Source organism: Anomalospiza imberbis, chromosome 24 (genome assembly GCF_031753505.1).
Source record: "Anomalospiza imberbis isolate Cuckoo-Finch-1a 21T00152 chromosome 24, ASM3175350v1, whole genome shotgun sequence".
In the NCBI taxonomy this organism is placed as follows: domain Eukaryota; kingdom Metazoa; phylum Chordata; class Aves; order Passeriformes; family Viduidae; genus Anomalospiza; species Anomalospiza imberbis.
The window spans coordinates 3,407,411-3,428,908 of NC_089704.1; the positions used below are offsets into that span (position 1 = coordinate 3,407,411).

At 49.6% G+C, this 21,498-nt stretch overlaps 2 protein-coding genes across 8 annotated transcripts in view; one reads left to right on the forward strand and one right to left on the reverse strand.

The window, feature by feature from the left end:
- JAM3 (junctional adhesion molecule 3) overlaps positions 1–14,461 on the forward strand; it is a 32,118-nt gene extending 17,657 nt beyond the window's left edge. The window contains exons 2-9 of the mRNA XM_068172056.1: positions 6,849–6,914; positions 7,664–7,777; positions 8,617–8,769; positions 8,950–9,152; positions 9,409–9,508; positions 9,821–9,950; positions 11,261–11,315; positions 11,935–14,461. Of these exons, the coding sequence (XP_068028157.1) occupies positions 6,849–6,914; positions 7,664–7,777; positions 8,617–8,769; positions 8,950–9,152; positions 9,409–9,508; positions 9,821–9,950; positions 11,261–11,315; positions 11,935–11,970 (857 nt within the window). The 3' untranslated portion in view covers positions 11,971–14,461. The remainder of the gene's footprint in view (positions 1–6,848; positions 6,915–7,663; positions 7,778–8,616; positions 8,770–8,949; positions 9,153–9,408; positions 9,509–9,820; positions 9,951–11,260; positions 11,316–11,934) is intronic.
- A 941-nt stretch (positions 14,462–15,402) lies between these two features.
- The window catches only part of NCAPD3 (non-SMC condensin II complex subunit D3), a 34,734-nt gene continuing 28,638 nt past the window's right edge, over positions 15,403–21,498 (reverse strand). For 5 of the 7 annotated variants that reach the window (XM_068172009.1, XM_068172008.1, XM_068172006.1 and 2 more), the window contains exons 32-33: positions 20,038–20,115; positions 17,346–17,503 (exon numbers count right to left, since the gene is read on the reverse strand). In XM_068172009.1, coding sequence (XP_068028110.1) covers positions 17,385–17,503; positions 20,038–20,115 — 197 coding nt within the window. In that variant the 3' untranslated portion in view covers positions 17,346–17,384. Of the gene's footprint in view, positions 16,115–17,255; positions 17,317–17,345; positions 17,504–20,037; positions 20,116–21,498 lie in introns of those variants that run through there. The other 2 variants (XM_068172010.1, XM_068172012.1) reach the window with 1 other exon arrangement.

The window sequence follows — 21,498 nt, forward strand, 5'->3', positions numbered from 1 at the left end:
CTTTGCAGAGAGGCTTTTGACCTAAGAGGGTTCCATTTCTCCTTGAGAGCAACCTGTTCCACTCCTCAGGGTGGGTATGCTTTGCTGTCTGGTTAGGAGGTAGAACAGTAAATCCTCCTGTCCAAAAGAAAAAAAAAAAAAAAAAAAGAAAAACAAAGAAGAAAAGAGGGAGGAGGAAAGAAAAAACTAAAAAAGAAAAAGGAAGCAAAAAGCCTGTGTGTGTGGCCTGGGTGCTAATGAGCCCTCTCTGCAGCAAATGCAGTCAGGTCTTTAAGGTCCCAGTTTAAGTCAGGAGATTTAAATCAGGAGATTTAAACAGGTTAAGATTTCGTTCCAGAACTGCACGTACCCTGTTTGAAGTCAGGCATCTCCTCACCTTCTGTACTGGTGAGCCGGAAGAAAGTGAATTAAGGGCAAAATCCCAAGTTCTTACACCTCCAGATGAATGCAAATACCCGGTGGTGTTCCACACAGCTCCATCCAGTGAGGTCCTGCTGCTGCTGGGACCACCAGAAACCCCCTCACCATCAGCATTTCACAAGAGAGTGCCACGAGGGAGCTCCCTAAGAGAGGAGGAGAGCAAAGCCCAGAGCCACGTGGATGCCAAGGCTGCTCTGTAAGGCTGCATTTGCCTTCTCTGTGTTCATTCTGCCTTGTGCTCCCTGCCCAGGCGGGCACATCTCTGTTGGGAGGTGTCTGTCGGAGAGCTGGCACCCTTTTAGCTGAGCAGCAAAAGCCATGCATCTTAAAATAAGTCATGCTGGTTTCTGATAGCTGGTAAAAATAAAGCCTTACTCGCACAAGCAGCTCTAACAGCACAGAGGATTTACGACTGAGTGGGTTTTTTCCAGGGTGGGCTGGCCACAGTCTGGTGATGGCCTTTTTATAACCGTTATCAGCTCCCACACAGACCAGGTCCATCTGTTACTTAATTTGAACGGAGACACTCCTAAGCTTTTGTTCACTAATCTCTCACTGCGCATTGACATTGTTCTCCAGCAGGGCAGCCCAGCCCGGAGTCAAGGCTGAGCTCAGGGAGGTGCCGTGGAGAAATGGAATAAAAAAAGGCACGGGTCACTGGGCAAACATGGCCCATGCACCTGCCTGCTCCCTCCTGTCAGCTCCAAGGGGCTTTCAGCCTGACACTCATGGGCCAGAGCGAACACAGCACCAGCTCCTTGGGCTGGAGGAAAGGAGTGGGAGTTAAGACTGAGTGCTACAGAACATTTGTTCACCCTTTATAAATCCAGTCTTTATCTGTCACAAGTACATTTGCTGTTCCTGGAGTTCCACACAAAGACATTTGGACAAAGAAAGCCTAAAAAAACTCCACCAAACAGTGCCTAAGGCACTCTGGTGTCTCATTCCTGTGCCACGCTGTGTTGTCTGTCCTGCACCACCTGGCACAAGTCTGACTGTGGAATTGCAATGAGACGCGCTGGGAATAGAGAAGAGGGGGGATAAAGAGCCTGCAGCATCGGGAGACAAAAGGATGGATATTTCCAGGCAGATGGTGAGAAAGGGCTTATGGTGATTTCCTCAAAATAAGCTGAGGCCAGGAACGCAGCCTCCCCTCTCCTTGTTTTACCCAGTCCAGCTCCGCGTGGCTTCCTCTGCTCTTCCTCTGGAGGTTTCCCACACATTTCCCAGTCAGCTTCCTCCCTGCTGCACACCCCCCTTGAGAGGCAGGGCCAGCCCTGGGGTCAGCCTGGCTGCCCTTCCCAGCTCCCCGGGGCTGCTCTGTGCCTGGGCTGTGCTGTCCTTGTCACCTCTGCTCCCAGCACCGAGGATGGATGGAGGGATGGATGGATGGATGATGGATGGATGATGGATGGATGATGGATGGATGGATGGATGGATGGATGGGTGGATGGATGGATGATGGATGGATGGATGATGGATGGATGGATGAAGGGATGGATGGACAGATGGATGGATGGATGGATGGATGGATGATGGATGGATAGATGGATGGATGGATGATGGATGGATAGATGGATGGATGATGGATGGATGGATGGATGGATGGATGGGTGGATGGATGGATGATGGATGGATGGATGATGGATGGATGGATGGATGGATGGATGATGGATGGATGGATGATGGATGGATGGATGGATGGATGGATGGATGGATGGATGATGGATGGATGGATGATGGATGGATGATGGGTGGATGGATGATGGATGGATGGATGGATGGATGAATGGATGATGGATGGATGGATGGATGGATGGATAGATGATGGATGGATGGATGGATGGATGATGGATGGATGGATGATGGATGGATGGATGGACGGATGGATGATGGATGGATAGATGGATGGATGGATAGATGGATGGATGGATGGATGGATGGACGGATGGATGATGGATGGATGGATGGATGAATGGATGATGGATGGATGGATGGATGGATGGATGGATAGATGATGGATGGATGGATGGATGATTGGATGGATGATGGATGGATGGATTGATGGATGGATGGATGATGGATGGATGGATGGATGGATGGATGGATGATGGATGGATGGATGATGGATGGATGATGGATGGATGGATGGATGGATGGATGGATGGATTGATGGATGGATGGATGGATGATGGATGGATGGATGATAGATGGATGGATGGATGGATGGATGGATGGATGGATGATGGATGGATGGATGATGGATGGATGGATGGATGGATGGATGGATGGATGGATGATGGATGGATGGATGGATGGATGGATGGATGATGGATGGATGATGGATGGATGCTCCAGGGGCACCTCCAGACGAGCAGCCCTGAGGCTGCTGATGTGCAGAGGGTTCAGGTAACATGTTTTAACACCCCAAACATATCACTCACTCCTGCTGCACCGAGTAACCACCCAGAAAGCAGAGGTGCTTAACAAGGCATGTGGTTTATTGCAGCGTTCCCACATGGCTTAGGCACGCTTTGAATTGCAAATCCAGCAAGGGCTTAGTGATGATGGACACCTCGAGCAAGGAATATTTTTGTTGCTTTGGTGGGCAGGTGTTTAAATGCAGCTGCGTGGTTTTGTACTGCCTGTGCCTGACAGTGCATTAACTAAAATTACTGTATCAGATAACACTGAGCGAGGCTGCAGCACAGGATGCTGCCAGCAACTTCTCCCAAACTCTCTCCTGGTCATCCTCTCACTTTCCCAATAACACGATACCTCACTTGTTCTTCAAATTTCTGCCTAGAGCTTTCCAGCAGACATCGGGACGGAAGGAGATGGAAGGTCAGGCTTGGCTTTGAACAGTAGAAATGAGATTTAATGCACAGAGTTGCCTATAAAGCTGCTTTTTTCCCTTCAGTATAGCATTTTAAAATGATTCAGATACCATGAGTCACAGTAACAAGCATGGGCTGGATCTCTTTAGCTGAAAAAAAAAAAAATTAAAGTGCCATAAGAATATGCTATAGACTTCAGTGCCTTGTCCTGGATTCTATTTTGGAGAACTGATGACATTTGGGATTCAACCATATGTCTGGCTGAGTCTGCAGCACATACAGACCTGGTAGGTATTCAGGGGGGTTAGAACATACAGATCTGGTAGGATTTGGGATTTTTCAGCCTTTGGAGACCTGTTAGGAACTGGGAGATGCAGCACATATGGATCTGGTGGGAATTCAGGGATGTGGAACATACGGCTCTGGTGGGTGCCTGTGCTGTGGCACACATGGAGAGGGAATGCAATTCCAGCTGTTCTCCAAACCCTGGGTGCTGGGGCCTTTGAAGTGAGATTTACGTAACACAAACCCTTTGCTGCTTATTTGTGCTGGGCTGGAAGGAGACTAAAGTAACACCTTTTAGAAGATTATTAAGCACTAATGATGATTTAAAACAAAACAAAACAAAACAAAGAAACAGCCCGTGCCAGCAGAGCAAGGTTCTAGAAAGGCATTCCTCTCTTGCTGTACAGTCTGTATGGTCAGTTCAGGTTTTTGTTTTGCTTTGCTGTCACCTTCTTTTAATTTAGAACATGCTACTTGCAGTATTCTGCCACACAGAGTGGAATAAATCTGCCTTAGCAGTGATTTAAGCAGCCACATTGATCTCTGTCCATGGTCAATACATGTAATAATGTCAGAACCTCTCACACAGTCTCCAAGGACTCAGCTTCTGTCTAAAATTTGTTGCCATCCAGCTTTGTGCCTGAGGTTCAGACCTGAATCTCTTGTGTTTAGTGGGTGAGAAAAAGCCTGCTGTGAGCAGTTTCTGAGAAATGAGATGGGGCTGGAGTCTGGTAGAGTCCCACTGTCCTGGAGTGAATATTTCTAGAGCCAGAACTCCCTCAGAGCTACACAACTTTGTGGTTCTGTTGTCCCCACCTTCAGTTGAACAGATATTCTAACTACAGCAGATGTAGGACTGTTGCCATGTCTGTTTGATGGGACAGCATTTTTTCAGCAGAAGATATTGTGCAAGCAAGAATCCATAACAGAATTAAAACTGGTCCAGAGCAGGAGGCCAGCCAGCATCCCCTCAGATCAGCTGAGTGCTCAGGCCTGGGCTCTCAATTAAATTCTTGATTCCAGAAGCAGCAATCTCACAGCAGAGGCACTCACATGCTGTGTTTCACTGTTGTTGGAAACATGTCCAAAGATCCCAAAAGGATTTTCCCAAAATTTGCCTTGTCTTCGGGGGATTAGCAGCTTCCCATGCTCTGGGGCTTTGCTGGGGTCAGTGGGATCTGCTCATGCTCCCGAGGATGGGAGCCCCACACAGAGCACCTGCAGGATCAAGGGACTTTCTAACAAGAGCACGTAGTGACAGGACAAGGGGGAATGGATTCCAGCTGACAGAACAGATTGGATATTAGGACAAATTCCTCCCTGGGAGGGTGGACAGGCCCTGGCACAAGTTGCCTAGAGAAGCTGTGGCTGCCCCTGGATCCCTGGCAGTGCCCAAGGCCAGGCTGGAGCAACCTGGGATAGTGGAAGGTGTCCCTGACATGGCAGGGGTGGGACTGGAGGGTCTTTAAGGTCCCTTCCAACCCAAATCAATCCATGATTCCTTCATGAACAGAGGGAATGGAAAGCATTGGCATCGCCTGGCACAAAGGGGGTAGGTCAGGAAGCAGCAACTCTCATGAAAATGGACTCTGCTTCAAAACAGACTTGCAGAAATTACTGCTTAGACCAGCTCCTGCCTGGAGAGAACCAAAGTCCAGAGCTCTGTCAGCTCAGTTCAATATTGGATTTCTCCCAAATGCTGCATGACCGTCTCCAGTGCGGAAGGGGGAAGGGTGGAAAAGTCCTGCTAGGAGCAGTTTTGGCTGGGCCAGCTATTAGTTAGCATCAGCTGGTGGCTTTTGTGTGAGAAACAATGATTTTGGACACAAAAGCAGCTTTCTAAACCCTGCCAAACTCCAGCTCTCCTTGGTGGTCTTTGGGGTACCAGCACTGGGACTCCCAGGAAAGTGTCAGCATTTAACCAGTGAGGGATAGGAACCAGCAGGGAACGTTTCAACATTGCTGGAAGGGTTTAAGGTGTTGAAGGCCCTCAAGCTTTCAGTGGGAGTGACTTTGCAGCTCTTGAGTGTTTCCCAGGCTGCTGCCTTGCCACTCCACCAGAGGGATGTTGTCCCTGCACTGTCAAGCTCTGCCCAAAAGCTTTCCCCGCTGAACGGCAGCACAGGATTTTCCAGCTGTGTCATGATGCTGGAGATCATTTCTTTCTCCACATCTCCCTTCAGCTGCCTTTTTTGCTTTTCTATCCATGTTTGTTATGGCCTTAACCTTCAGCTACATCTCATGTCCCTGAGGCAGTGTTTTCCATCTTTTTTAAGCTGCTGTTTGATCAATGCCCAGTGAGCTCAGTGGGCATCTCCCTCAGATTTCCACAACTTCTGATGGGATTTGTCATAGCAGAGCTGCTCATGTGACCATGGCAGGCCCCTGCAGCTGATTATTTTGGCACTGGAAGGGCTTTGGAGCAGCCTGGTTTGGTGACACCATGGTCTGCCTGAGAGAAGAACCACAACAGCCAGCTCCAGAATATCCTGTCTGCTTCACTCTCCTCTTCCAGGGAACTCCCTGCTTGTTTCCCTCTCCCTCTGGAGAGTTGTTGGTGAATTGGGCATCCAGCAGAGCGTGACTGCTGTTGATGCCTGCTCTGGTGGAGTGCACAGCAGAAGGGGCACAGGAGGCAGATTTTTCAAACGAAAGTAACGTGCAAAAGAGGGAAGATGACTGGATTAATTTGGAACACTTTGGTGCTCAGAGCAGGAAGGGAACAAGCAGGTTTGTGTTGTAAGGAGCCCAGTGTGGGTCTGGCTGGGGCTCTACCCAAAGAGCTGAGCTGTTTTCTCCTGAATCACAGTCCTCTTATGATTTACTGCCTCACATTTTACATTACCACACGTGCAGTACTTGCCAATGCAATCAGCATTTGTTAGAGGCCAGGCCTGGCCCCTTCCATCTCCCAGGAACTGACCAGATCTCTGGAGATTGGTCTGCTTCCTGTCTTCTGACCATCAAGTTAATTTTCAAAATAAAACTTTCACTCCTGCATTAGCACAGTTCCTTTCCCATCTAAATAAGCACAAGGAAATGGCTTGTGCTGGCACTGCCTTTGTGCCATTATGTTAATCCTCCTCTTTAATTGCTACTTCTAGCAATTATATTTTCCTGTATTTACACCACAACTCCTAAATAAACTCAGTCTTGCTGGAGCTCTGCTGGTAGGCAGGAAGAGGTTTTGTCTGGGGAAGTCCGTCCTCGGAGCTGGCCAGGATGATTTCTCAGCAGGCAGCCTGTTCCTAGCTGGGTGACTTATGAGCTGTGCTATTTCTTATTACCTTCTGTTTGTTTTTCCAGGCTGCAGACTCTTGGCTGTGGAGCTGACATCCAGCAACACCAACCCCGTGGTGCAGGAATTCCAAAGTGAGTGCTGCCTGTGCTGCATCAGGCCAAACAATGGAGGAAAATTTGGCTTGTTGGTCACTGGTTCCTTAGGACTACGAGAGCCTGGGCTTCAGAGAAGTCCCTGAGAATGTGTCAGTAAATGGTTTATTGAGGTCCTCTGCAAGCCACTGGCATTGCAAAGTGTCTGCCTAAGTGCTTTTTTGAACTGGGTCCCAAAAGAAGCAAAATAATACAATTAATACACAGAGAGAGAAATTTATATTTTCTCTTGGCCCTCCTACAGATGTGCCCTGGGACACTGGGGAAGGCTCCTCTCACCCTGCTGGGGAGGAGATGGGATGCCAGTGCCAGCTGCAAAGGGGACAGCGTTTGCTGGGTTTATCCCAGGAGTCCCAGCCCATCCCCAGGCCCTGCCCAGGGAGATGCTGCATCCCTGACTCACGGTGTGGCTCTGCTCAGCAGCAGGACAGGGCTGTGGGCTCACTCTGACTAAAGGTTTTGTTTGCCATAAGCCGCAGCCTGCAGAGAACAGGGTGTTCATTTCTCTCCATAGCTGCTATCTGCTGGACTATTATTTTTGCTGGCCAAAATCCATCTTCCAATAGCTCCTGGAACCCAGCAGCGTTTCTGTTTGTGAGGCAGATGAAAGAGAAGGCTCTGCTTTGTGGGCAGCATCTCCTAATAAAACATGGAGTGAGAGTGCTCAAAGCAGAGCAAAAACACAGCTGCTTCCTATTAATCTGGATTGCCTCCATTTCTCCTGCTAGGTGTTGAGCTGTCCTGCATCATTAAATCCACGGTGACGCCAGATCCCAGAATCGAGTGGAAGAAAATCCGAGATGGAGAAACCTCTTACGTGTTTTTTGGCAACAAAATGCAGGGTATGAAGATTCCTTGTTCTCAGATTTCCAAAACAGCTTTCCAAACAGATTTCAGAAACAGCACAATGGGGAACAAACAAGCCTGTGAAAGGCAGGAGCTCTGGCTGGCTGGCTGCTTTCTTCTGGAACAGAGCTCAGCAGTTGAAGTGCAGGAAGGAGAGGGAGCAGGATGTTTTTCCCTCCCTGCCTCATTACTGACAGGTCACAGTAGGGAGCCACAGGGAGCTGGAGTGAGATCCTGCCTGGGAGGTATTTTTTGGGTAAGAAAGGAACGATGCAGCTTCCCTTCTGTGGGTCCATGGTCACTGGGTGTCTGAGCTTTCAGGAGCAGGCACTGACCCCTCCAGGCTTTCCACAGGACATCTGAGGGCTCCCCCTCACCTCAGCAGGGATCTGTGTGTCCAGCTGCCAGTGCTCTCTGCCGAGGCTGCACAGGGATTTGCAGCATCCTGGGAGCACTAGAAGCAGCCTCTCTGGCTTGATAGGAGAACTCCAGTGCCAGGAGGGCTTGACTCCATCTGGAATTACTCCAGCACTTCAGATGGAACCAAGAGTCACATCCAAATGAATCTTCCGAAGGAGGCAAGGCCTGAGGCTGTCTTGGAAGTTCAATCTTGCCACAGTTTTTGAGGTTTGGAGTGATGCTTTCCAGTTCATCCTCTTACATGTTTGGCAGCTTTGGTTTCCTTTGGGTTTTTCAAGCATCGAGTTCCTTTGACTCTGGAAAAAAGAGTCTGAGATCAACCCCTTAATTTATACACCCCAAACGAGTCTGGTTTTTAGTCTTGAGTCATTAGTCTTGATTCCCCTGCTGTTTCCCTGTCTTTCCTGTGTGTCAGGAGACTTTGCGACTCGGGCAGAGATTCTGAGCAGGACGTCCCTGATGATTAAGAACACCACGAGGATGGACACAGCCACGTACCGCTGCGAGGTGGCCGCGCCCTCTGACACCAAAACCATCGACGAGATAAACATCCAGCTGACAGTCCAAGGTACCAAACCCACTGCCTCTGCAACGGGAACAGAAAGGGCTGTGGGGGTCTCCAAACAGTGCCATGCTGGGAGGTTTAAAACCAGCTGGGAATAATGGAAAGTTTGGATGCTTTTGCCTAGGAAAGCAGAGAATTCAGAAATTATTTAGTGCCACTCACCTGGTTTGTGTCTTCCCGCAGTGAAACCCATGACTCCCAGATGCTCTGTGCCTAAAGCTGTCCCTGTTGGCAAGTCAGCCTCTCTTCACTGCCACGAGAATGAAGGTTTCCCCAAGTCCACCTACAGCTGGTACCGCAACAGCGAACCTCTGTCACCCGACAGCAAATCCAGCACCAAGTCCCACAACTCCTCCTACACCCTGAACCCCGCCACAGGCACTCTGGTAATGCCCTGACACATCTGATCAAGATTTGTTTGGCTGGACAGGTTATCTTTAAGGCTGCTTGTAAATTCACAAAAACATTGCCTGGCTTTCCAGGAAGGAATAATTTCAGGAGGGTGAGGTGTGCCAGGGTCTGGACAAGTTGGGAGGGGGAAGATTGATGGAAGAATATCTTAGCAGAGATGCATTTTTATACCCCCACAGTGCCTTGTTTCTCATGTCACATCCCTTCCCTTTGTCCCTTTTCCCTCCCCAGGTTTTCCATGCAGTGCACAAAGGTGACACAGGTCGTTATTACTGCATAGCAACAAACGAGGCTGGCTTTGCCAAGTGTGAGGAGCAGGAGATGGAAGTCTGTGAGTCTCCATATTTATGGTTGATTTATCACCATAAATAAATTGCCATCACCATCAGGAACGAGGCGGGACATCCTACAGCATTAAGTCTTCCCTGCTTTCTCATAGCCCCAAACATAAGGAGATAAAAATAATCTGAAAATGCAGGGAAACGTCAGATTGTGAACGGATTTAATCTTGAAGTCAGGGACTCACTAGTTCCCTATGAACTATTGCTTAAAAGACTTGAGAGATGGCATTTTAGTGTGTGTGAAGCTGGAATGTTGCTGCTGTCCTGAAGAAACACTGTGTGCTGGTGTCTCTCTTTGCCAGATGACCTCAACATTGGTGGGATAATCGGGGGAGTCGTGGTGGTCCTTGCAGTCCTGGTGCTCATCACTCTTGGGATCTGCTGTGCCTACAGAAGGGGATACTTTGCAAATGGCAAAGAGAGTGGGGAAAGGTAAGCTGGGCTTCTTGGACAAGTCCCTGCACCCTCAGGTAGCATGGAGGAGTCTGAAGGGTGTCAAAAATTAGTGGCTAAAAGGAATTTCAGTGCCTAATTCCCCACCAAAGTCCACAGGCCAAGCCAGTCCCCGAGGCATCCAATGCCCTGCCGTAAAACCCTGCAGCATGCACGTTTATTTCATGGAATCATCACAGAATCCCAGAGTGAACTGGGACCTTAAAGACCATCCAGCTCCAATCCCTGCCATGGACAGGGACATTTTTCACTAGACCAGGCTGCTCAGAGCTCCATCCAACCCGGCCTTGGACACTTCCAGGAATGCATGGCATTTTCCTAAGGGACAGTTGTGGTGTGGATGAGAGCTGTGCTCTGGTACCCTCATCGTTTGCATGGGAAAGGGGGCCCAGCACAATTAAATGCCTGCAGGTGTTTGTCCAGCAGCTCCTGTGCTGTTGGCATAATGAGGGCCATGGTTTAATGATCTCAGCTCGCTGCCTAATTAGTCTGAAGCATCAGGACATGCATAGGGAATGGATGCAGAAGAGCAGCCTCTCTACAGAAAGTCTCACTAGTTGTGAGGACCTAAATTTGGGATGAAAAACAGCCGTTCTGGAGCGCACATGAAAATGTTAAAAACAACAGCATTAGCATCAGAGACAAGCCTCGATGTCCTTACAGAGTCTGGAGAGGAGATAATGTATGCAAAGCCAAGATTCTCACCAGATAGATTTGTTCTGTGCTAAATGTTGCTTTTCAGCACAAGTCCTGTCTTGTTTTTCTCATTGGTTTCGTTTGTTTTTCAGAAAAAGCTCTAAATATCCCATTTAAATGCAGCTGAGGGTTGGCATACACTGGACTTGACAGTCTTGTGTAAATCCTGAGTTCCTGTGGGATTGCAAACAAGTGGTGCTTCCTTATAACTAAGAAAAATGCTGAAGGCTTCTGGCAGTGAAGGATTAAAATGAACTTTATAATTACCACAGGAAACAGAGCAGGAGGCACAGAAAGGCAGTGACAGGCACCAGAGCAGGAGAGCCCAGGAAAGATTCAGTTTATCTCTTTGCAGATCCTTAGGGAAACACACAGCAATCGTTTCGCCCTGTGCTGAAGGGGAATTTAGATGAAATCCCAGTCGTGGCAAATGATGGAATAAACACAGACCTCTCATTTGAGAAACAAAATGGGTTTCTCTCCGCTTGCTTCTCCCTCAGCTCCTCCTCCTCATTTCCATCTTTCCCAGCACCTCCCCTCCAAAATCCTGCAGTCATCCTGTCCCAGAAATGAGATTTTTCCCTTTCTTTCAGCTACAAGACTCCAGCAAAGCCTGATGGCGTTAACTATATCCGGACAGATGATGAGGTAACAACAAAAGATTTGCATTTACCATCTCTGTCAGGAGAGGAAGAGGGTGGGCAGAGGACGAGGCGCTCGTAGGGCCCACAGACTTTGTGAGAGTGGGCTCCACTCCGAAGCAGGGCTGGGGAACAGAGGGAAAACAGAAGGGTGCAGGCTGAGTCATTTCCTTAGAAATGATGAACAGTTTGAGTTGCCTGGAGTGACTGATGCCAGGAGCTATCAGAGGCAGCTCTGCTCTGAGTGATCTCGTGGCCTGACCCCCTTAGGATGAGTTTCATTGGATTAAATGGGCAGGACGTGATGCTTTTACGAGAGAATTTGTATTTTGGGATTTGAGTAGATCACTGAGCTTAAGACCAGAAAAAGCCTCTCCCATTAGCAGAGATACTGGGGAGGGAATGAGAAAGTCCCTGCCACGTCTTGGTGTGTGAGGAGGACAGGGGGAGGAGCACCTGGCCAGTGGAACTGGTGCCTCCCTCTCCTTCCCAGTGGGAAAAGGGAGCTGCCTGGGCAGAATCCTCATGGTTACACAGTTTGGATCCACCTTTTTGGGGCAGCAGGAACAGAGAGCTGCCTGGAAAGCTGCTGGACCCTTCCTACATCCCAAACTGTTTTGTTGCAGGGTGACTTCAGACACAAGTCTTCATTTGTCATCTAAGACGCCAAAAGGAAATTGCAAACCAGCAAAAGCAAGTGTGAAAATACCTCCTCCAGGAACTCAAAGCAAGAGCAAAAGATTAATTAAGTGCGCTTGGAAGAGTTTGGAACACACAAGAACTCGATAGCTAGCTATCTGTATATCTTTTTTTTCTTTGCCAAAGTTTAAAGTAACTCCTCACTGCCCAACTCGCATCTCCCCTGCCTCTGAAGATACCAACAGGATCACCCAAACCTGTCCTTGGACTGAGGAAAGGTTTCAGTCCTTCCCAAGAGACTGGGCTGTGGAAGTTTGTGGAATTGCCTTCTCTTTGTGCTGCAGGGACACAGCCACAATGTGCAAACCAAGCAGGGGCACAGCATTAGGTAAACCTGTAGTAGACATGACCAGTAATGCATTACTAGTAGACAAAAAAAAGGTGCTGATACAGCAGTAGATGGACCTCAAGGAGTGAAATTTGGGGGATTTCCTCCCAACAGCTCATTGCCCAGGCCTGGCTGGTGACTTTTCCACATGTGTGGTTGTCTTGTGCTTGGCTCTGCTCAGGTGCACGGGGGGGGGTCTGTGCCCAGCCTCCAGTGGCAGTGGCAACACCACTAATGCCCCCAGCCCTGCTGTAACCGTCCCCAGATGCTGTGATTTAACAGGACCCCCGGGGCAGGGGCACTGCCTCTGCTCCCTGCCTGGCAGGACTCGCTGCACGCAGGTAACCCCTCGCTCTAATCTGCACAAAGCAGGCTTGGCTCCTGCGTCTTTCCGTGGGGAAAGAGGCTTAGAGGAGAGGCAGAGAACCAGTGCTAAGACGTCCCTTTCAGGAAAATTAAAGCCAAATAATTTCCTGGGCTAAGATTGCCATAAAAGGTACTGAGAGATCCTCCAGCTTTTTTTACTTTCTCCGTTTATTTTGTAAAACCCCACCTTCTAAATTTTTTGCAAATATCTATTTTGATTACTTCAGAAAAGGTAACATTTCTATTTAAAAGTGTAAATATGTGATGCCAGCAGTGTTTGAGTAATGGAGCTATTTTTTTACTGTTGAAGCTACAGGAGAGGAGCTCACACATTGCTATAGTGTGGCACTGTCAGAGCATATCAGTATTAGTGCAAAGTGTAACAAAAAGCTGCAGGTGGATCAGCATCTCTTTCCTCTTCAGCCAGCTTCAGCCATTTCCTTGTCACAAGAGGTCTTACCAGACACAGAACAGAGTCACTCAGGGATAGTTTTTGTAAATTGATGGCAGGAGCTATCAACTTTTTTATATGAAAAAAAAAAAAAAAACCAAGCCTTTCTTGCCAGTGACCAACACTTTGTTTTTGTTGTTGCAAGAAATAGCCAGGGATGGCTTTTGGACTTGGTTCCAAAGAGGTGACAGAGTGACTTCAGTGTTTGCTGCCCCTCTACAAGTTCCCTAAAGCACTAACACAGTGTGACAGCTACAGCAGCTTGGCAGGTTTAAACCACATGGCCAAGGCCACTGTTTCTGGGGTTGGGAAAGCAAAAGCTCAACACAAAAAGCACTTTTATAGTGTCAGTTGAAATTTTTCTCTAGATGGTAAAGGAAAAAAAAAAAAAAAAAAAAAAAAAAAGCAAAACCAACCAAATTTGGTTCTCTTGGTTTTAGAGAGAATGATGGGGAACACAATGTTTCCCAAAATATTCATGTTGATAGTGTTGAACAGCATTGGGTGAGACCAGGCTGCAAGATGTGGATGCAACACTAGGACTGTGCTGTGGTTTAGGAAGTTTTTTAATGTAGCAGAATTTAGCGTTCTTGTATTTCCAGTATGAATTGAGTTGTCTTAACTTTTCCTGTATACAGTATTTTGGATACCTGACAATTTGGACTGCCAGTGTTATTTTTTCGTGTTCTGCTTTACTCTGCTTTGTTTCCTAGAGCCCTCGCTGGACATGCCATTGCTGCATTTGTTGCACCCAAACAAAGCATTGCCACTTGTCCCTCTGCCAGGGGAAGCACAGACAAGGATGGGGCAGCCCCATCCAGGTGTTCTCTGTGTAACTCACACATCACTGCTATTCTGCAGCTTCTCCCTGGTTACCTTCTGAATGCCAGCCCTTCATCCAAGCCACCCAGTGCTGATTGCTGCCTCCGATTGTTCTGACATTCCTTTGCACCCTCTGGGCATCCACTGCTCCTCCTCTGTGCTGCTTTCGGGGTACCTGCAATAAAGGAGAGAAAGGAAAGGGTTGGACCAGGGTAGCTCTGGGAGCACAATCTGCAGTCCCACCAAAGGCAGCCTTCGTGAGACAAACCAGCAGAGCTAGGAATCCAAACTTATTTTATTTTTTTCCAGTTCTAAAATGCACAGTGGCATCTCTAACGAGAGAAAGGGGACATGATTCCCCCCCACCCCAGCTCGTGAGAGCTGATGGATGGAATTCATTGTATCATTGTGAATAATATTCAGGTTTGTACTAATGTATTACGTTTAACTTTGCCAAGAATGTTTTACATAAATACCAAGCTATAAAGCATTCTTGTAGGGGTTTTTTGTTTGGGCTTGGTGATGGTTTCCAAACAGCCAAATTATGGGAGGCTCCTGTTTTCAATTCAGTGAAATCAGGGAAAGTCTGTCGTGTCAGAGCGCTCGCAGTGGATGGAGGTGACAAAGTCCAGGGCTGTTTATCAGTTTATTCTTGGACATTTGTTCCTGGTTTTTCTCTAGAGAAGACAGGTTAAAACTCACAGGACTCATCTCAGATATTGCTCGAGGACAAAACAAACAGTAGGAAATAAACTATCCCAATTTACCCTTCAGAGTGGTTAAATAATAGCTGAAGGCAGGAGAGGAGGTACAGAAATGAATGGTTTGGCCATAGCTTCAGCCAAAGCCATTCCATACACCCTCTGTTCTCTGACTTTGATTTTGGGAATACAGTTTAACCTCACTTGATGGGTTCTCTGATCTTCAAAAGAGGGTAGGGAAAGTGGAGGCAAATGATGGGATTCCAGTGCAGGAGGCAAGTGCCTCTGTTCCCACTCCTGCGGCAGATCCTGCTCCGTGCCTGGGGCTCCTATCTGAGTTAGACAAACCAGCAGGAATAAAACAGATCCCAGCTCCAAGTTTCAATGAAATCTAGGCCATGAGTTCTGTGATAAAAGTTAACAACAGAAGAACTCCCATGAGGTGCATGTGGCCATCAGGGAGACTCAAGAGGGGCCAGATTTACCCAGGATATTTATGATAAACAAGGTTCCTGCCCAGAGCACTTACTCACCTTGTCTGAGTCACTCATACCCTGCTTGCAGTCAAGTCAAAGTCTCTATTTAAAAGCTGCTGGGCCCAACAATAATTGAACTGAGGGCCCAAGATACCAATGATGTGGTAGAAGAGACTGAGAGGCTGTAGAAATCTACAAGGGAAAAAAAAATCATTTCTCTGTCAGCTGAAGAAAAGGGGAGACGCCGTGGGTGGAATTAATTCTGCAACCATTTATTTTCATCAAATGCTAATAGTTGGAAATAACATAGTTCAAGAATGGAAATATTCCATATAAAAAGAACATTAAGGCTGTTCATACACACAGGAGTTTGCACAACAAATAAGAGGTGATGTAGCGTGCAATTACCAGATTTAGGGGTGTGGCAGTGACAAGCTGTTTCACCTTTTTTCAAATTAAAGCAACTCTATTATATAACCAAGAGGGACAATGAGGGATTGGGTGAGTACACCCAGCCACTCACTACCCTGCAAGCTGTGATAAATGCATTTATTGCCGACCTTGTGGCGATGTTATGCCCTTACTTTTCCAAATGGACAAATTACACATCCTGAGAGTGAAAAGCCACCCTCCTTTTCCACTGCAGCTCTGAGCCCTCCAGTGAGCTCTGTGAAGAACAGCACTTACAACCCATCCGTGTGCTAATGCAGGCTTTGCCCAGCTCCAGGACAGCTCTGGGAAAAGCCAGCTCAGAACAGATGAGGCAGGATGTGCATTCACACCCATTTCTGATTCCAGAGGGGAGGGGCAGTTCCAGGCAGCCTGGTGGTTCTGTGCAGCACTCCAGGGCAGGCTCAGCTGTCTGCTTTCAGGGGGATTTTGCGCTGTGACCGTCGCAGGGGCACTCGCTGGCTGCTCCTCCTGGCTGGGGATTTCACCTTCCACTCCGGAGGCCGGCATGGGCTGCAGGAAGGAAGCAGAACAGCCCTGCATTTTGCAGGCCCTTGGCCAGCCTTTCTGCCTGCAGTCCTGCCCAGCCCTTCTGTGCCTGCAGTGGCTGCTCCAGCCCCTCTCTCTCTCTGTGCCTGCCTCAGCCCCTCTCTCTCTCTCTCTGTGCCTGCCCCAGCCCCTCTCTGTGCCTGCCCCAGCCCCTCCTCTCTCTCTGTGCCTGCCCCAGCCCCTCTCTCTCTCTCTCTCTGTGCCTGCCCCAGCCCTCCTCTCTCTCTCTCTCTGTGCTTGCCCCAGCCCCTCTCCCTCTCTCTCTGTGCCTGCCCCAGCCCCTCTCTCTCTCTCTCTCTGTGCTTGCCCCAGCCCCTCTCTCTCTCTCTCTCTCTCTCTGTGCTTGCCCCAGCCCCTCTCTCTCTCTCTCTCTCTCTCTGTGCTTGCCCCAGCCCCTCTCCCTCTCTCTCTGTGCCTGCCCCAGCCCCTCTCTCTCTCTGTGCCTGCCCCAGCCCCTCTCTCTCTCTGTGCCTTCCCCAGCCCTCCTCTCTCTGTGCCTGCCCCAGCCCCTCTCTCTCTCTGTGCCTGCCCCAGCCCCTCTCTCTCTCTGTGCCTTCCCCAGCCCTCCTCTCTCTGTGCCTGCCCCAGCCCCTCTCTCTCTGTGCTTGCCCCAGCCCCTCTCCCTCTCTCTCTGTGCTTGCCCCAGCCCCTCTCTCTCTCTGTGCCTGCCCCAGCCCCTCTCTCTCTCTGTGCCTTCCCCAGCCCTCCTCTCTCTGTGCCTGCCCCAGCCCCTCTCTCTCTCTCTCTGTGCCTGCCCCAGCCCCTCTCTCTCTCTCTCTCTGTGCCTGCCCCAGCCCCTCTCTCTCTCTCTGTGCCTGCCCCAGCCCCTCTCTCTCTGTGCTTGCCCCAGCCCCTCTCTCTCTCTGTGCCTGCCCCAGCCCCTCTCTCTCTGTGCTTGCCCCAGCCCCTCTCTCTCTCTGTGCCTGCCCCAGCCCCTCTCTCTCTCTGTGCCTGCCCCAGCCCCTCTCTCTCTCTGTGCCTGCCCCAGCCCCTCTCTCTCTCTCTCTCTGTGCCTGCCCCAGCCCCTCTCTCTCTCTCTCTGTGCCTGCCCCAGCCCCTCTCTCTCTCTCTCTCTGTGCCTGCCCCAGCCCTGTGCTGAACTCACGGTTTCTCCGGCGAGGTCAAACAGATGATATCATTTGGCCTATCCTCAGCATCTTTCCTCACTGCAAACAAGACATATATTTTTGTATTTTACAAAATGCCACCGGTCTGGTCATTGGTCGGGTTGGTTTTATTTTCCCCTCCCCTCAAATAAGAATCCCAGAGATGCCTTGCCTGGAGCTGAACCGGGTGTGTGCATCAGGCTGATGTAACTGACCCCAGCACCAAAAGTCAAGTCATTAATGGTCTCTGAAATAAATTAAAAAAAAAAAAATCACATATTAGCAGCCTGTGACACAGCCAGAGGGCAAGGCACGCTGCTGTGCAATACTCAAGTGTCACAGAGTAAGTAAATCCAGTTAATTGCAAACACACATATCTATCTCTTCCTCCCAGACCTCAGGGTCTCCCATCCAGCCTCAAACCCCTGTGCTGAGTCTGATGGGCACATCACCTCCAAATTCCAGCCTCACAGCCTCCCTGGCTGGAGGAAATCAGTGTGGGACCTTAGTCCTGTGCCCCCTGTCCTGCCTGGCAGGCACAGCCACCCCTTCCACTGAAGCTCTGCCATCTCTCCCAGCAACACGCTCCATCCAGACCAGCTGCTCCAGCCCCTTCTGCTTGCTCAAGGCAGAATCTGGGGCCCCTGAAAACTGCCAAAGGCCCTGAAGAGCCTCTCTGTGATGAGCTGCCTGCAGCCAGACAAGAGGAATCACTTGACAGGGGAGCTAGGTAGAATTTAGCTTGCCTGAATAGGCCCTGGTTGTCAGCTGTCTCTTTCCTGTCATTTATCTCAGGAGAGATGTCACAATATTCAGATTTTACTTAACTCAACGCTCTGTTTTATGCTCATGTTTCCCAGAACCTTTCACAAGGAATTAAGGTAGGAAGTGCTTTACAGGGCAGGAGTTGGAAACTCGGCTCAAAGGACTTCTCTTCACAGCTGAACTGGGTTTGCTCTTTAACTCCTGCCCTGTCCTGGAAGGGAATCACTGAAGCTTAGAGTAGAAATTAAACTTGATCCATCTGCCTTAGCTCTGCCCTGCATCTCTCAGGACTCACCTGTGCCAGTGACTCTGGGAAGAAATTACCTTGGTAAGGAGTCATTTATGGAGAAGGAAGGGAAAGAAATGGTAAAGATATGGGAAAGATGAAATAGAAAAGAAATTGGAAAAAATGGGGGGGAAAAGGGGGGGAAATGGGGAAGTAGGGCTTCCCATGCAGTGTGGTTACCTCCACAACGTGTTTATGTACAATTCCCCCTCAGCCAGATCCACTGAAGCTGTTCCCAAGGCACCAAGCAGGAGCTGAGGAGCCCCAGAGACAGAAGGGAAGAGAGAACACAGCCGGAACAGCTGAACAAGGCAGAAAGAGGGGACAGCTGCTCCCAACTTCTCAAGTACAAACCTGTTTACAAAGAAATGCGTCTCCAATAGCCTCAGAATGATACACCAGAGGAATAAAATGTTTTATTCTGGTTGTCTATCAGCCTGTGCCACCATACAGATGGCTCAACACACGCTGACTGAAGTGATGCTCCTGCTCTGTACAGTTTGTCTCCCTGCTGAAGGACACATGCTGCCTCGAAGCAAAGCAGGAATTCAGCTCTAGTACCACTGCAGATTAACATTTTCCCTCCTTTTTCACCATATGGTGCTTTAAGAGCAACAGCCGTGCAAGCTTCCAGGAGACCACAGCACTCAAAGAATCCTGCTCTCTAAAAACACTTCTTGCATGAAACACCACTTTTTTTTTTTTTTTTTTGCTTGTTGCTCAGGGAAAGGGAAACATTGAGGCAACAAGTGCAGCCCAGCACAGGGGGAAGGGCAGGATCAGATTTTCCAATGGCTGCACACCAGGGCCTGCTCAGCGCTGTCAGGGGTTTGCAGGGTGGCTCTCCCGTGTGTGAGCAGGGCAGGGCTGTGAGGGGCACTGCCACAGCTCTCTGGGGATTCCAGCCCCTTCCCAAAGCAGCTCCCAAACCTAAAGAGAGCTGAGCTGCCACACACCCACACCTGGAGCTCTCTCACAATTCCCTGCACCTCACAGCACAACGGAGATGATCTAAAGGAGTTCAGCAGCAAATGGATGGAAAGGAAGGACATTTCCTGCTGGAACTGAGCTCCATTTGGCTGTTGCTCTAACTGCCTCTCGTGCTTGCAGGGCTGTCAGAGAGCATTCCAGCAGAACCTGCCCCTGGAGGGTTCAGCTGCAGTGAACACGAGCAAAGACTCACAGTTTGTGCACTGGAGCAACCAAACCACACCATTCCTTCTCCAGCTCTTCCTGAGTGTGGAACACACACCCTCAGTGAGTGGGCAGGCTGTTAATCCCTCTGAGCAGATCCTGTGCTCTCCTGCAGCTGTCACAGCCCTGTGCCTGCTCTAGGAGCAGCCTGCAGCTCACCCCAGACCCTGTCTGGACAACTGAGAGCAGGGAGGACCCGACCTCGAGGATTTCCCTGTGCAGCAGGGTTCTGCAGGGCAGCCTGACACTGCTCAGCTGTGCTGCCAGAGCCAAGGAAGCGCTCAGCCTCGCACCTCTGGGCAGGGCAGGCTGCTAAGGAACCACAACCACCTTCCTCTTCAGCACCCCAGAGCCAAGGAAGAAAGAAAGGGCCCTGGTACCTCAGCATCCCAAAATAAATTCCCTCCTGCACTGACCCTGTGAGACACACACTGAGACACTGGATTGTGCTTTCCCACGCTCACCCTTGCTTTCAGGAGGGCTCCTCTTCCCTACATGCACTTAGATAAATAAACAATCCACCAGCTCCTACTCACCCTCCGGGGTGCTGACTGCTCGCCCCGCCACAGCCACTTTTTCTCCAGTGCACTGCTGGTTGAGGCTTTGGAAGGACCCTGCGAAGAACGAGGCAGTGAGTGAGATTTGGGATGCACCCCAATGAGTGAGATTTGGGATGCACCCCAACGAGTGAGATTTGGGATGCACCCCAGTGAGTGAAATTTGGGATGCACTCCAGGCAGTGAAATTTGGGATGCACTCCAGTGAGTGAAATTTGGGATGCACTCCAGGCAGTGAGATTTGGGATGCACCCCAACGAGTGAGATTTGGGATGCACCCCAGTGAGTGAAATTTGGGATGCACTCCAGGCAGTGAGTGAGATTTGGGATGCACTCCAGTGAGTGAGATTTGGGATGCACTCCAGGCAGTGAGTGAGATTTGGGATGCACTCCAGGCAGTGAGTGAGATTTGGGATGCATCCCAACGAGTGAGATTTGGGGTGCACTCCAGGCAGTGAGATTTGGGATGCACTCCAGGCAGTGAGATTTGGGATGCACTCCAGGCAGTGAGTGAGATTTGGGATGCACCCCAGTGAGTGAGATTTGGGATGCACTCCAGGCAGTGAGATTTGGGATGCACTCCAGGCAGTGAGGGAGATTTGGGATGCACTCCAGGCAGTGAGTGAGATTTGGGATGCACTCCAGGCAGTGAGTGAGATTTGGGATGCACTCCAGGCAGTGAGTGAGATTTGGGATGCACTCCAGGCAGTGAGTGAGATTTGGGATGCACTCCAGGCAGTGAGATTTGGGATGCACTCCAGTGAGTGAGATTTGGGATGCACTCCAGTGAGTGAGATTTGGGATGCACTCCAGTGAGTGAGACTTGGGATGCACTCCAGGCAGTGAGATTTGGGATGCACTCCAGGCAGTGAGATTTGGGATGCACTCCAGTGAATGAGACTTGGGATGCACTCCAGTGAATGAGATTTGGGATGCACCCCAGTGAGTGAGATTTGGGATGCACTCCAGTGAGTGAGAGAGATTTGGGATGCACTCCAGGCAGTGAGATTTGGGATGCACTCCAGGCAGTGAGATTTGGGATGCACTCCAGTGAGTGAGATTTGGGATGCACTCCAGTGAGTGAGATTTGGGATGCACTCCAGTGAGTGAGAGAGATTTGGGATGCACTCCAGGCAGTGAGATTTGGGATGCACTCCAGTGAGTGAAATTTGGGATGCACTCCAGCAGTGAGTGAGATTTGGGATGCACTCCAGTGAGTGAGATTTGGGATGCACTCCAGGCAGTGAGATTTGGGATGCACTCCAGGCAGTGAGATTTGGGATGCACTCCAGGCAGTGAGTGAGATTTGGGATGCACTCCAGGCAGTGAGATTTGGGATGCACTCCAGTGAGTGAGATTTGAAATGCACTCCAGGCAGTGAGATTTGGGGTGTACCCCAGTGAGTGAGATTTGGGATGCACTCCAGTGAGTGAGATTTGG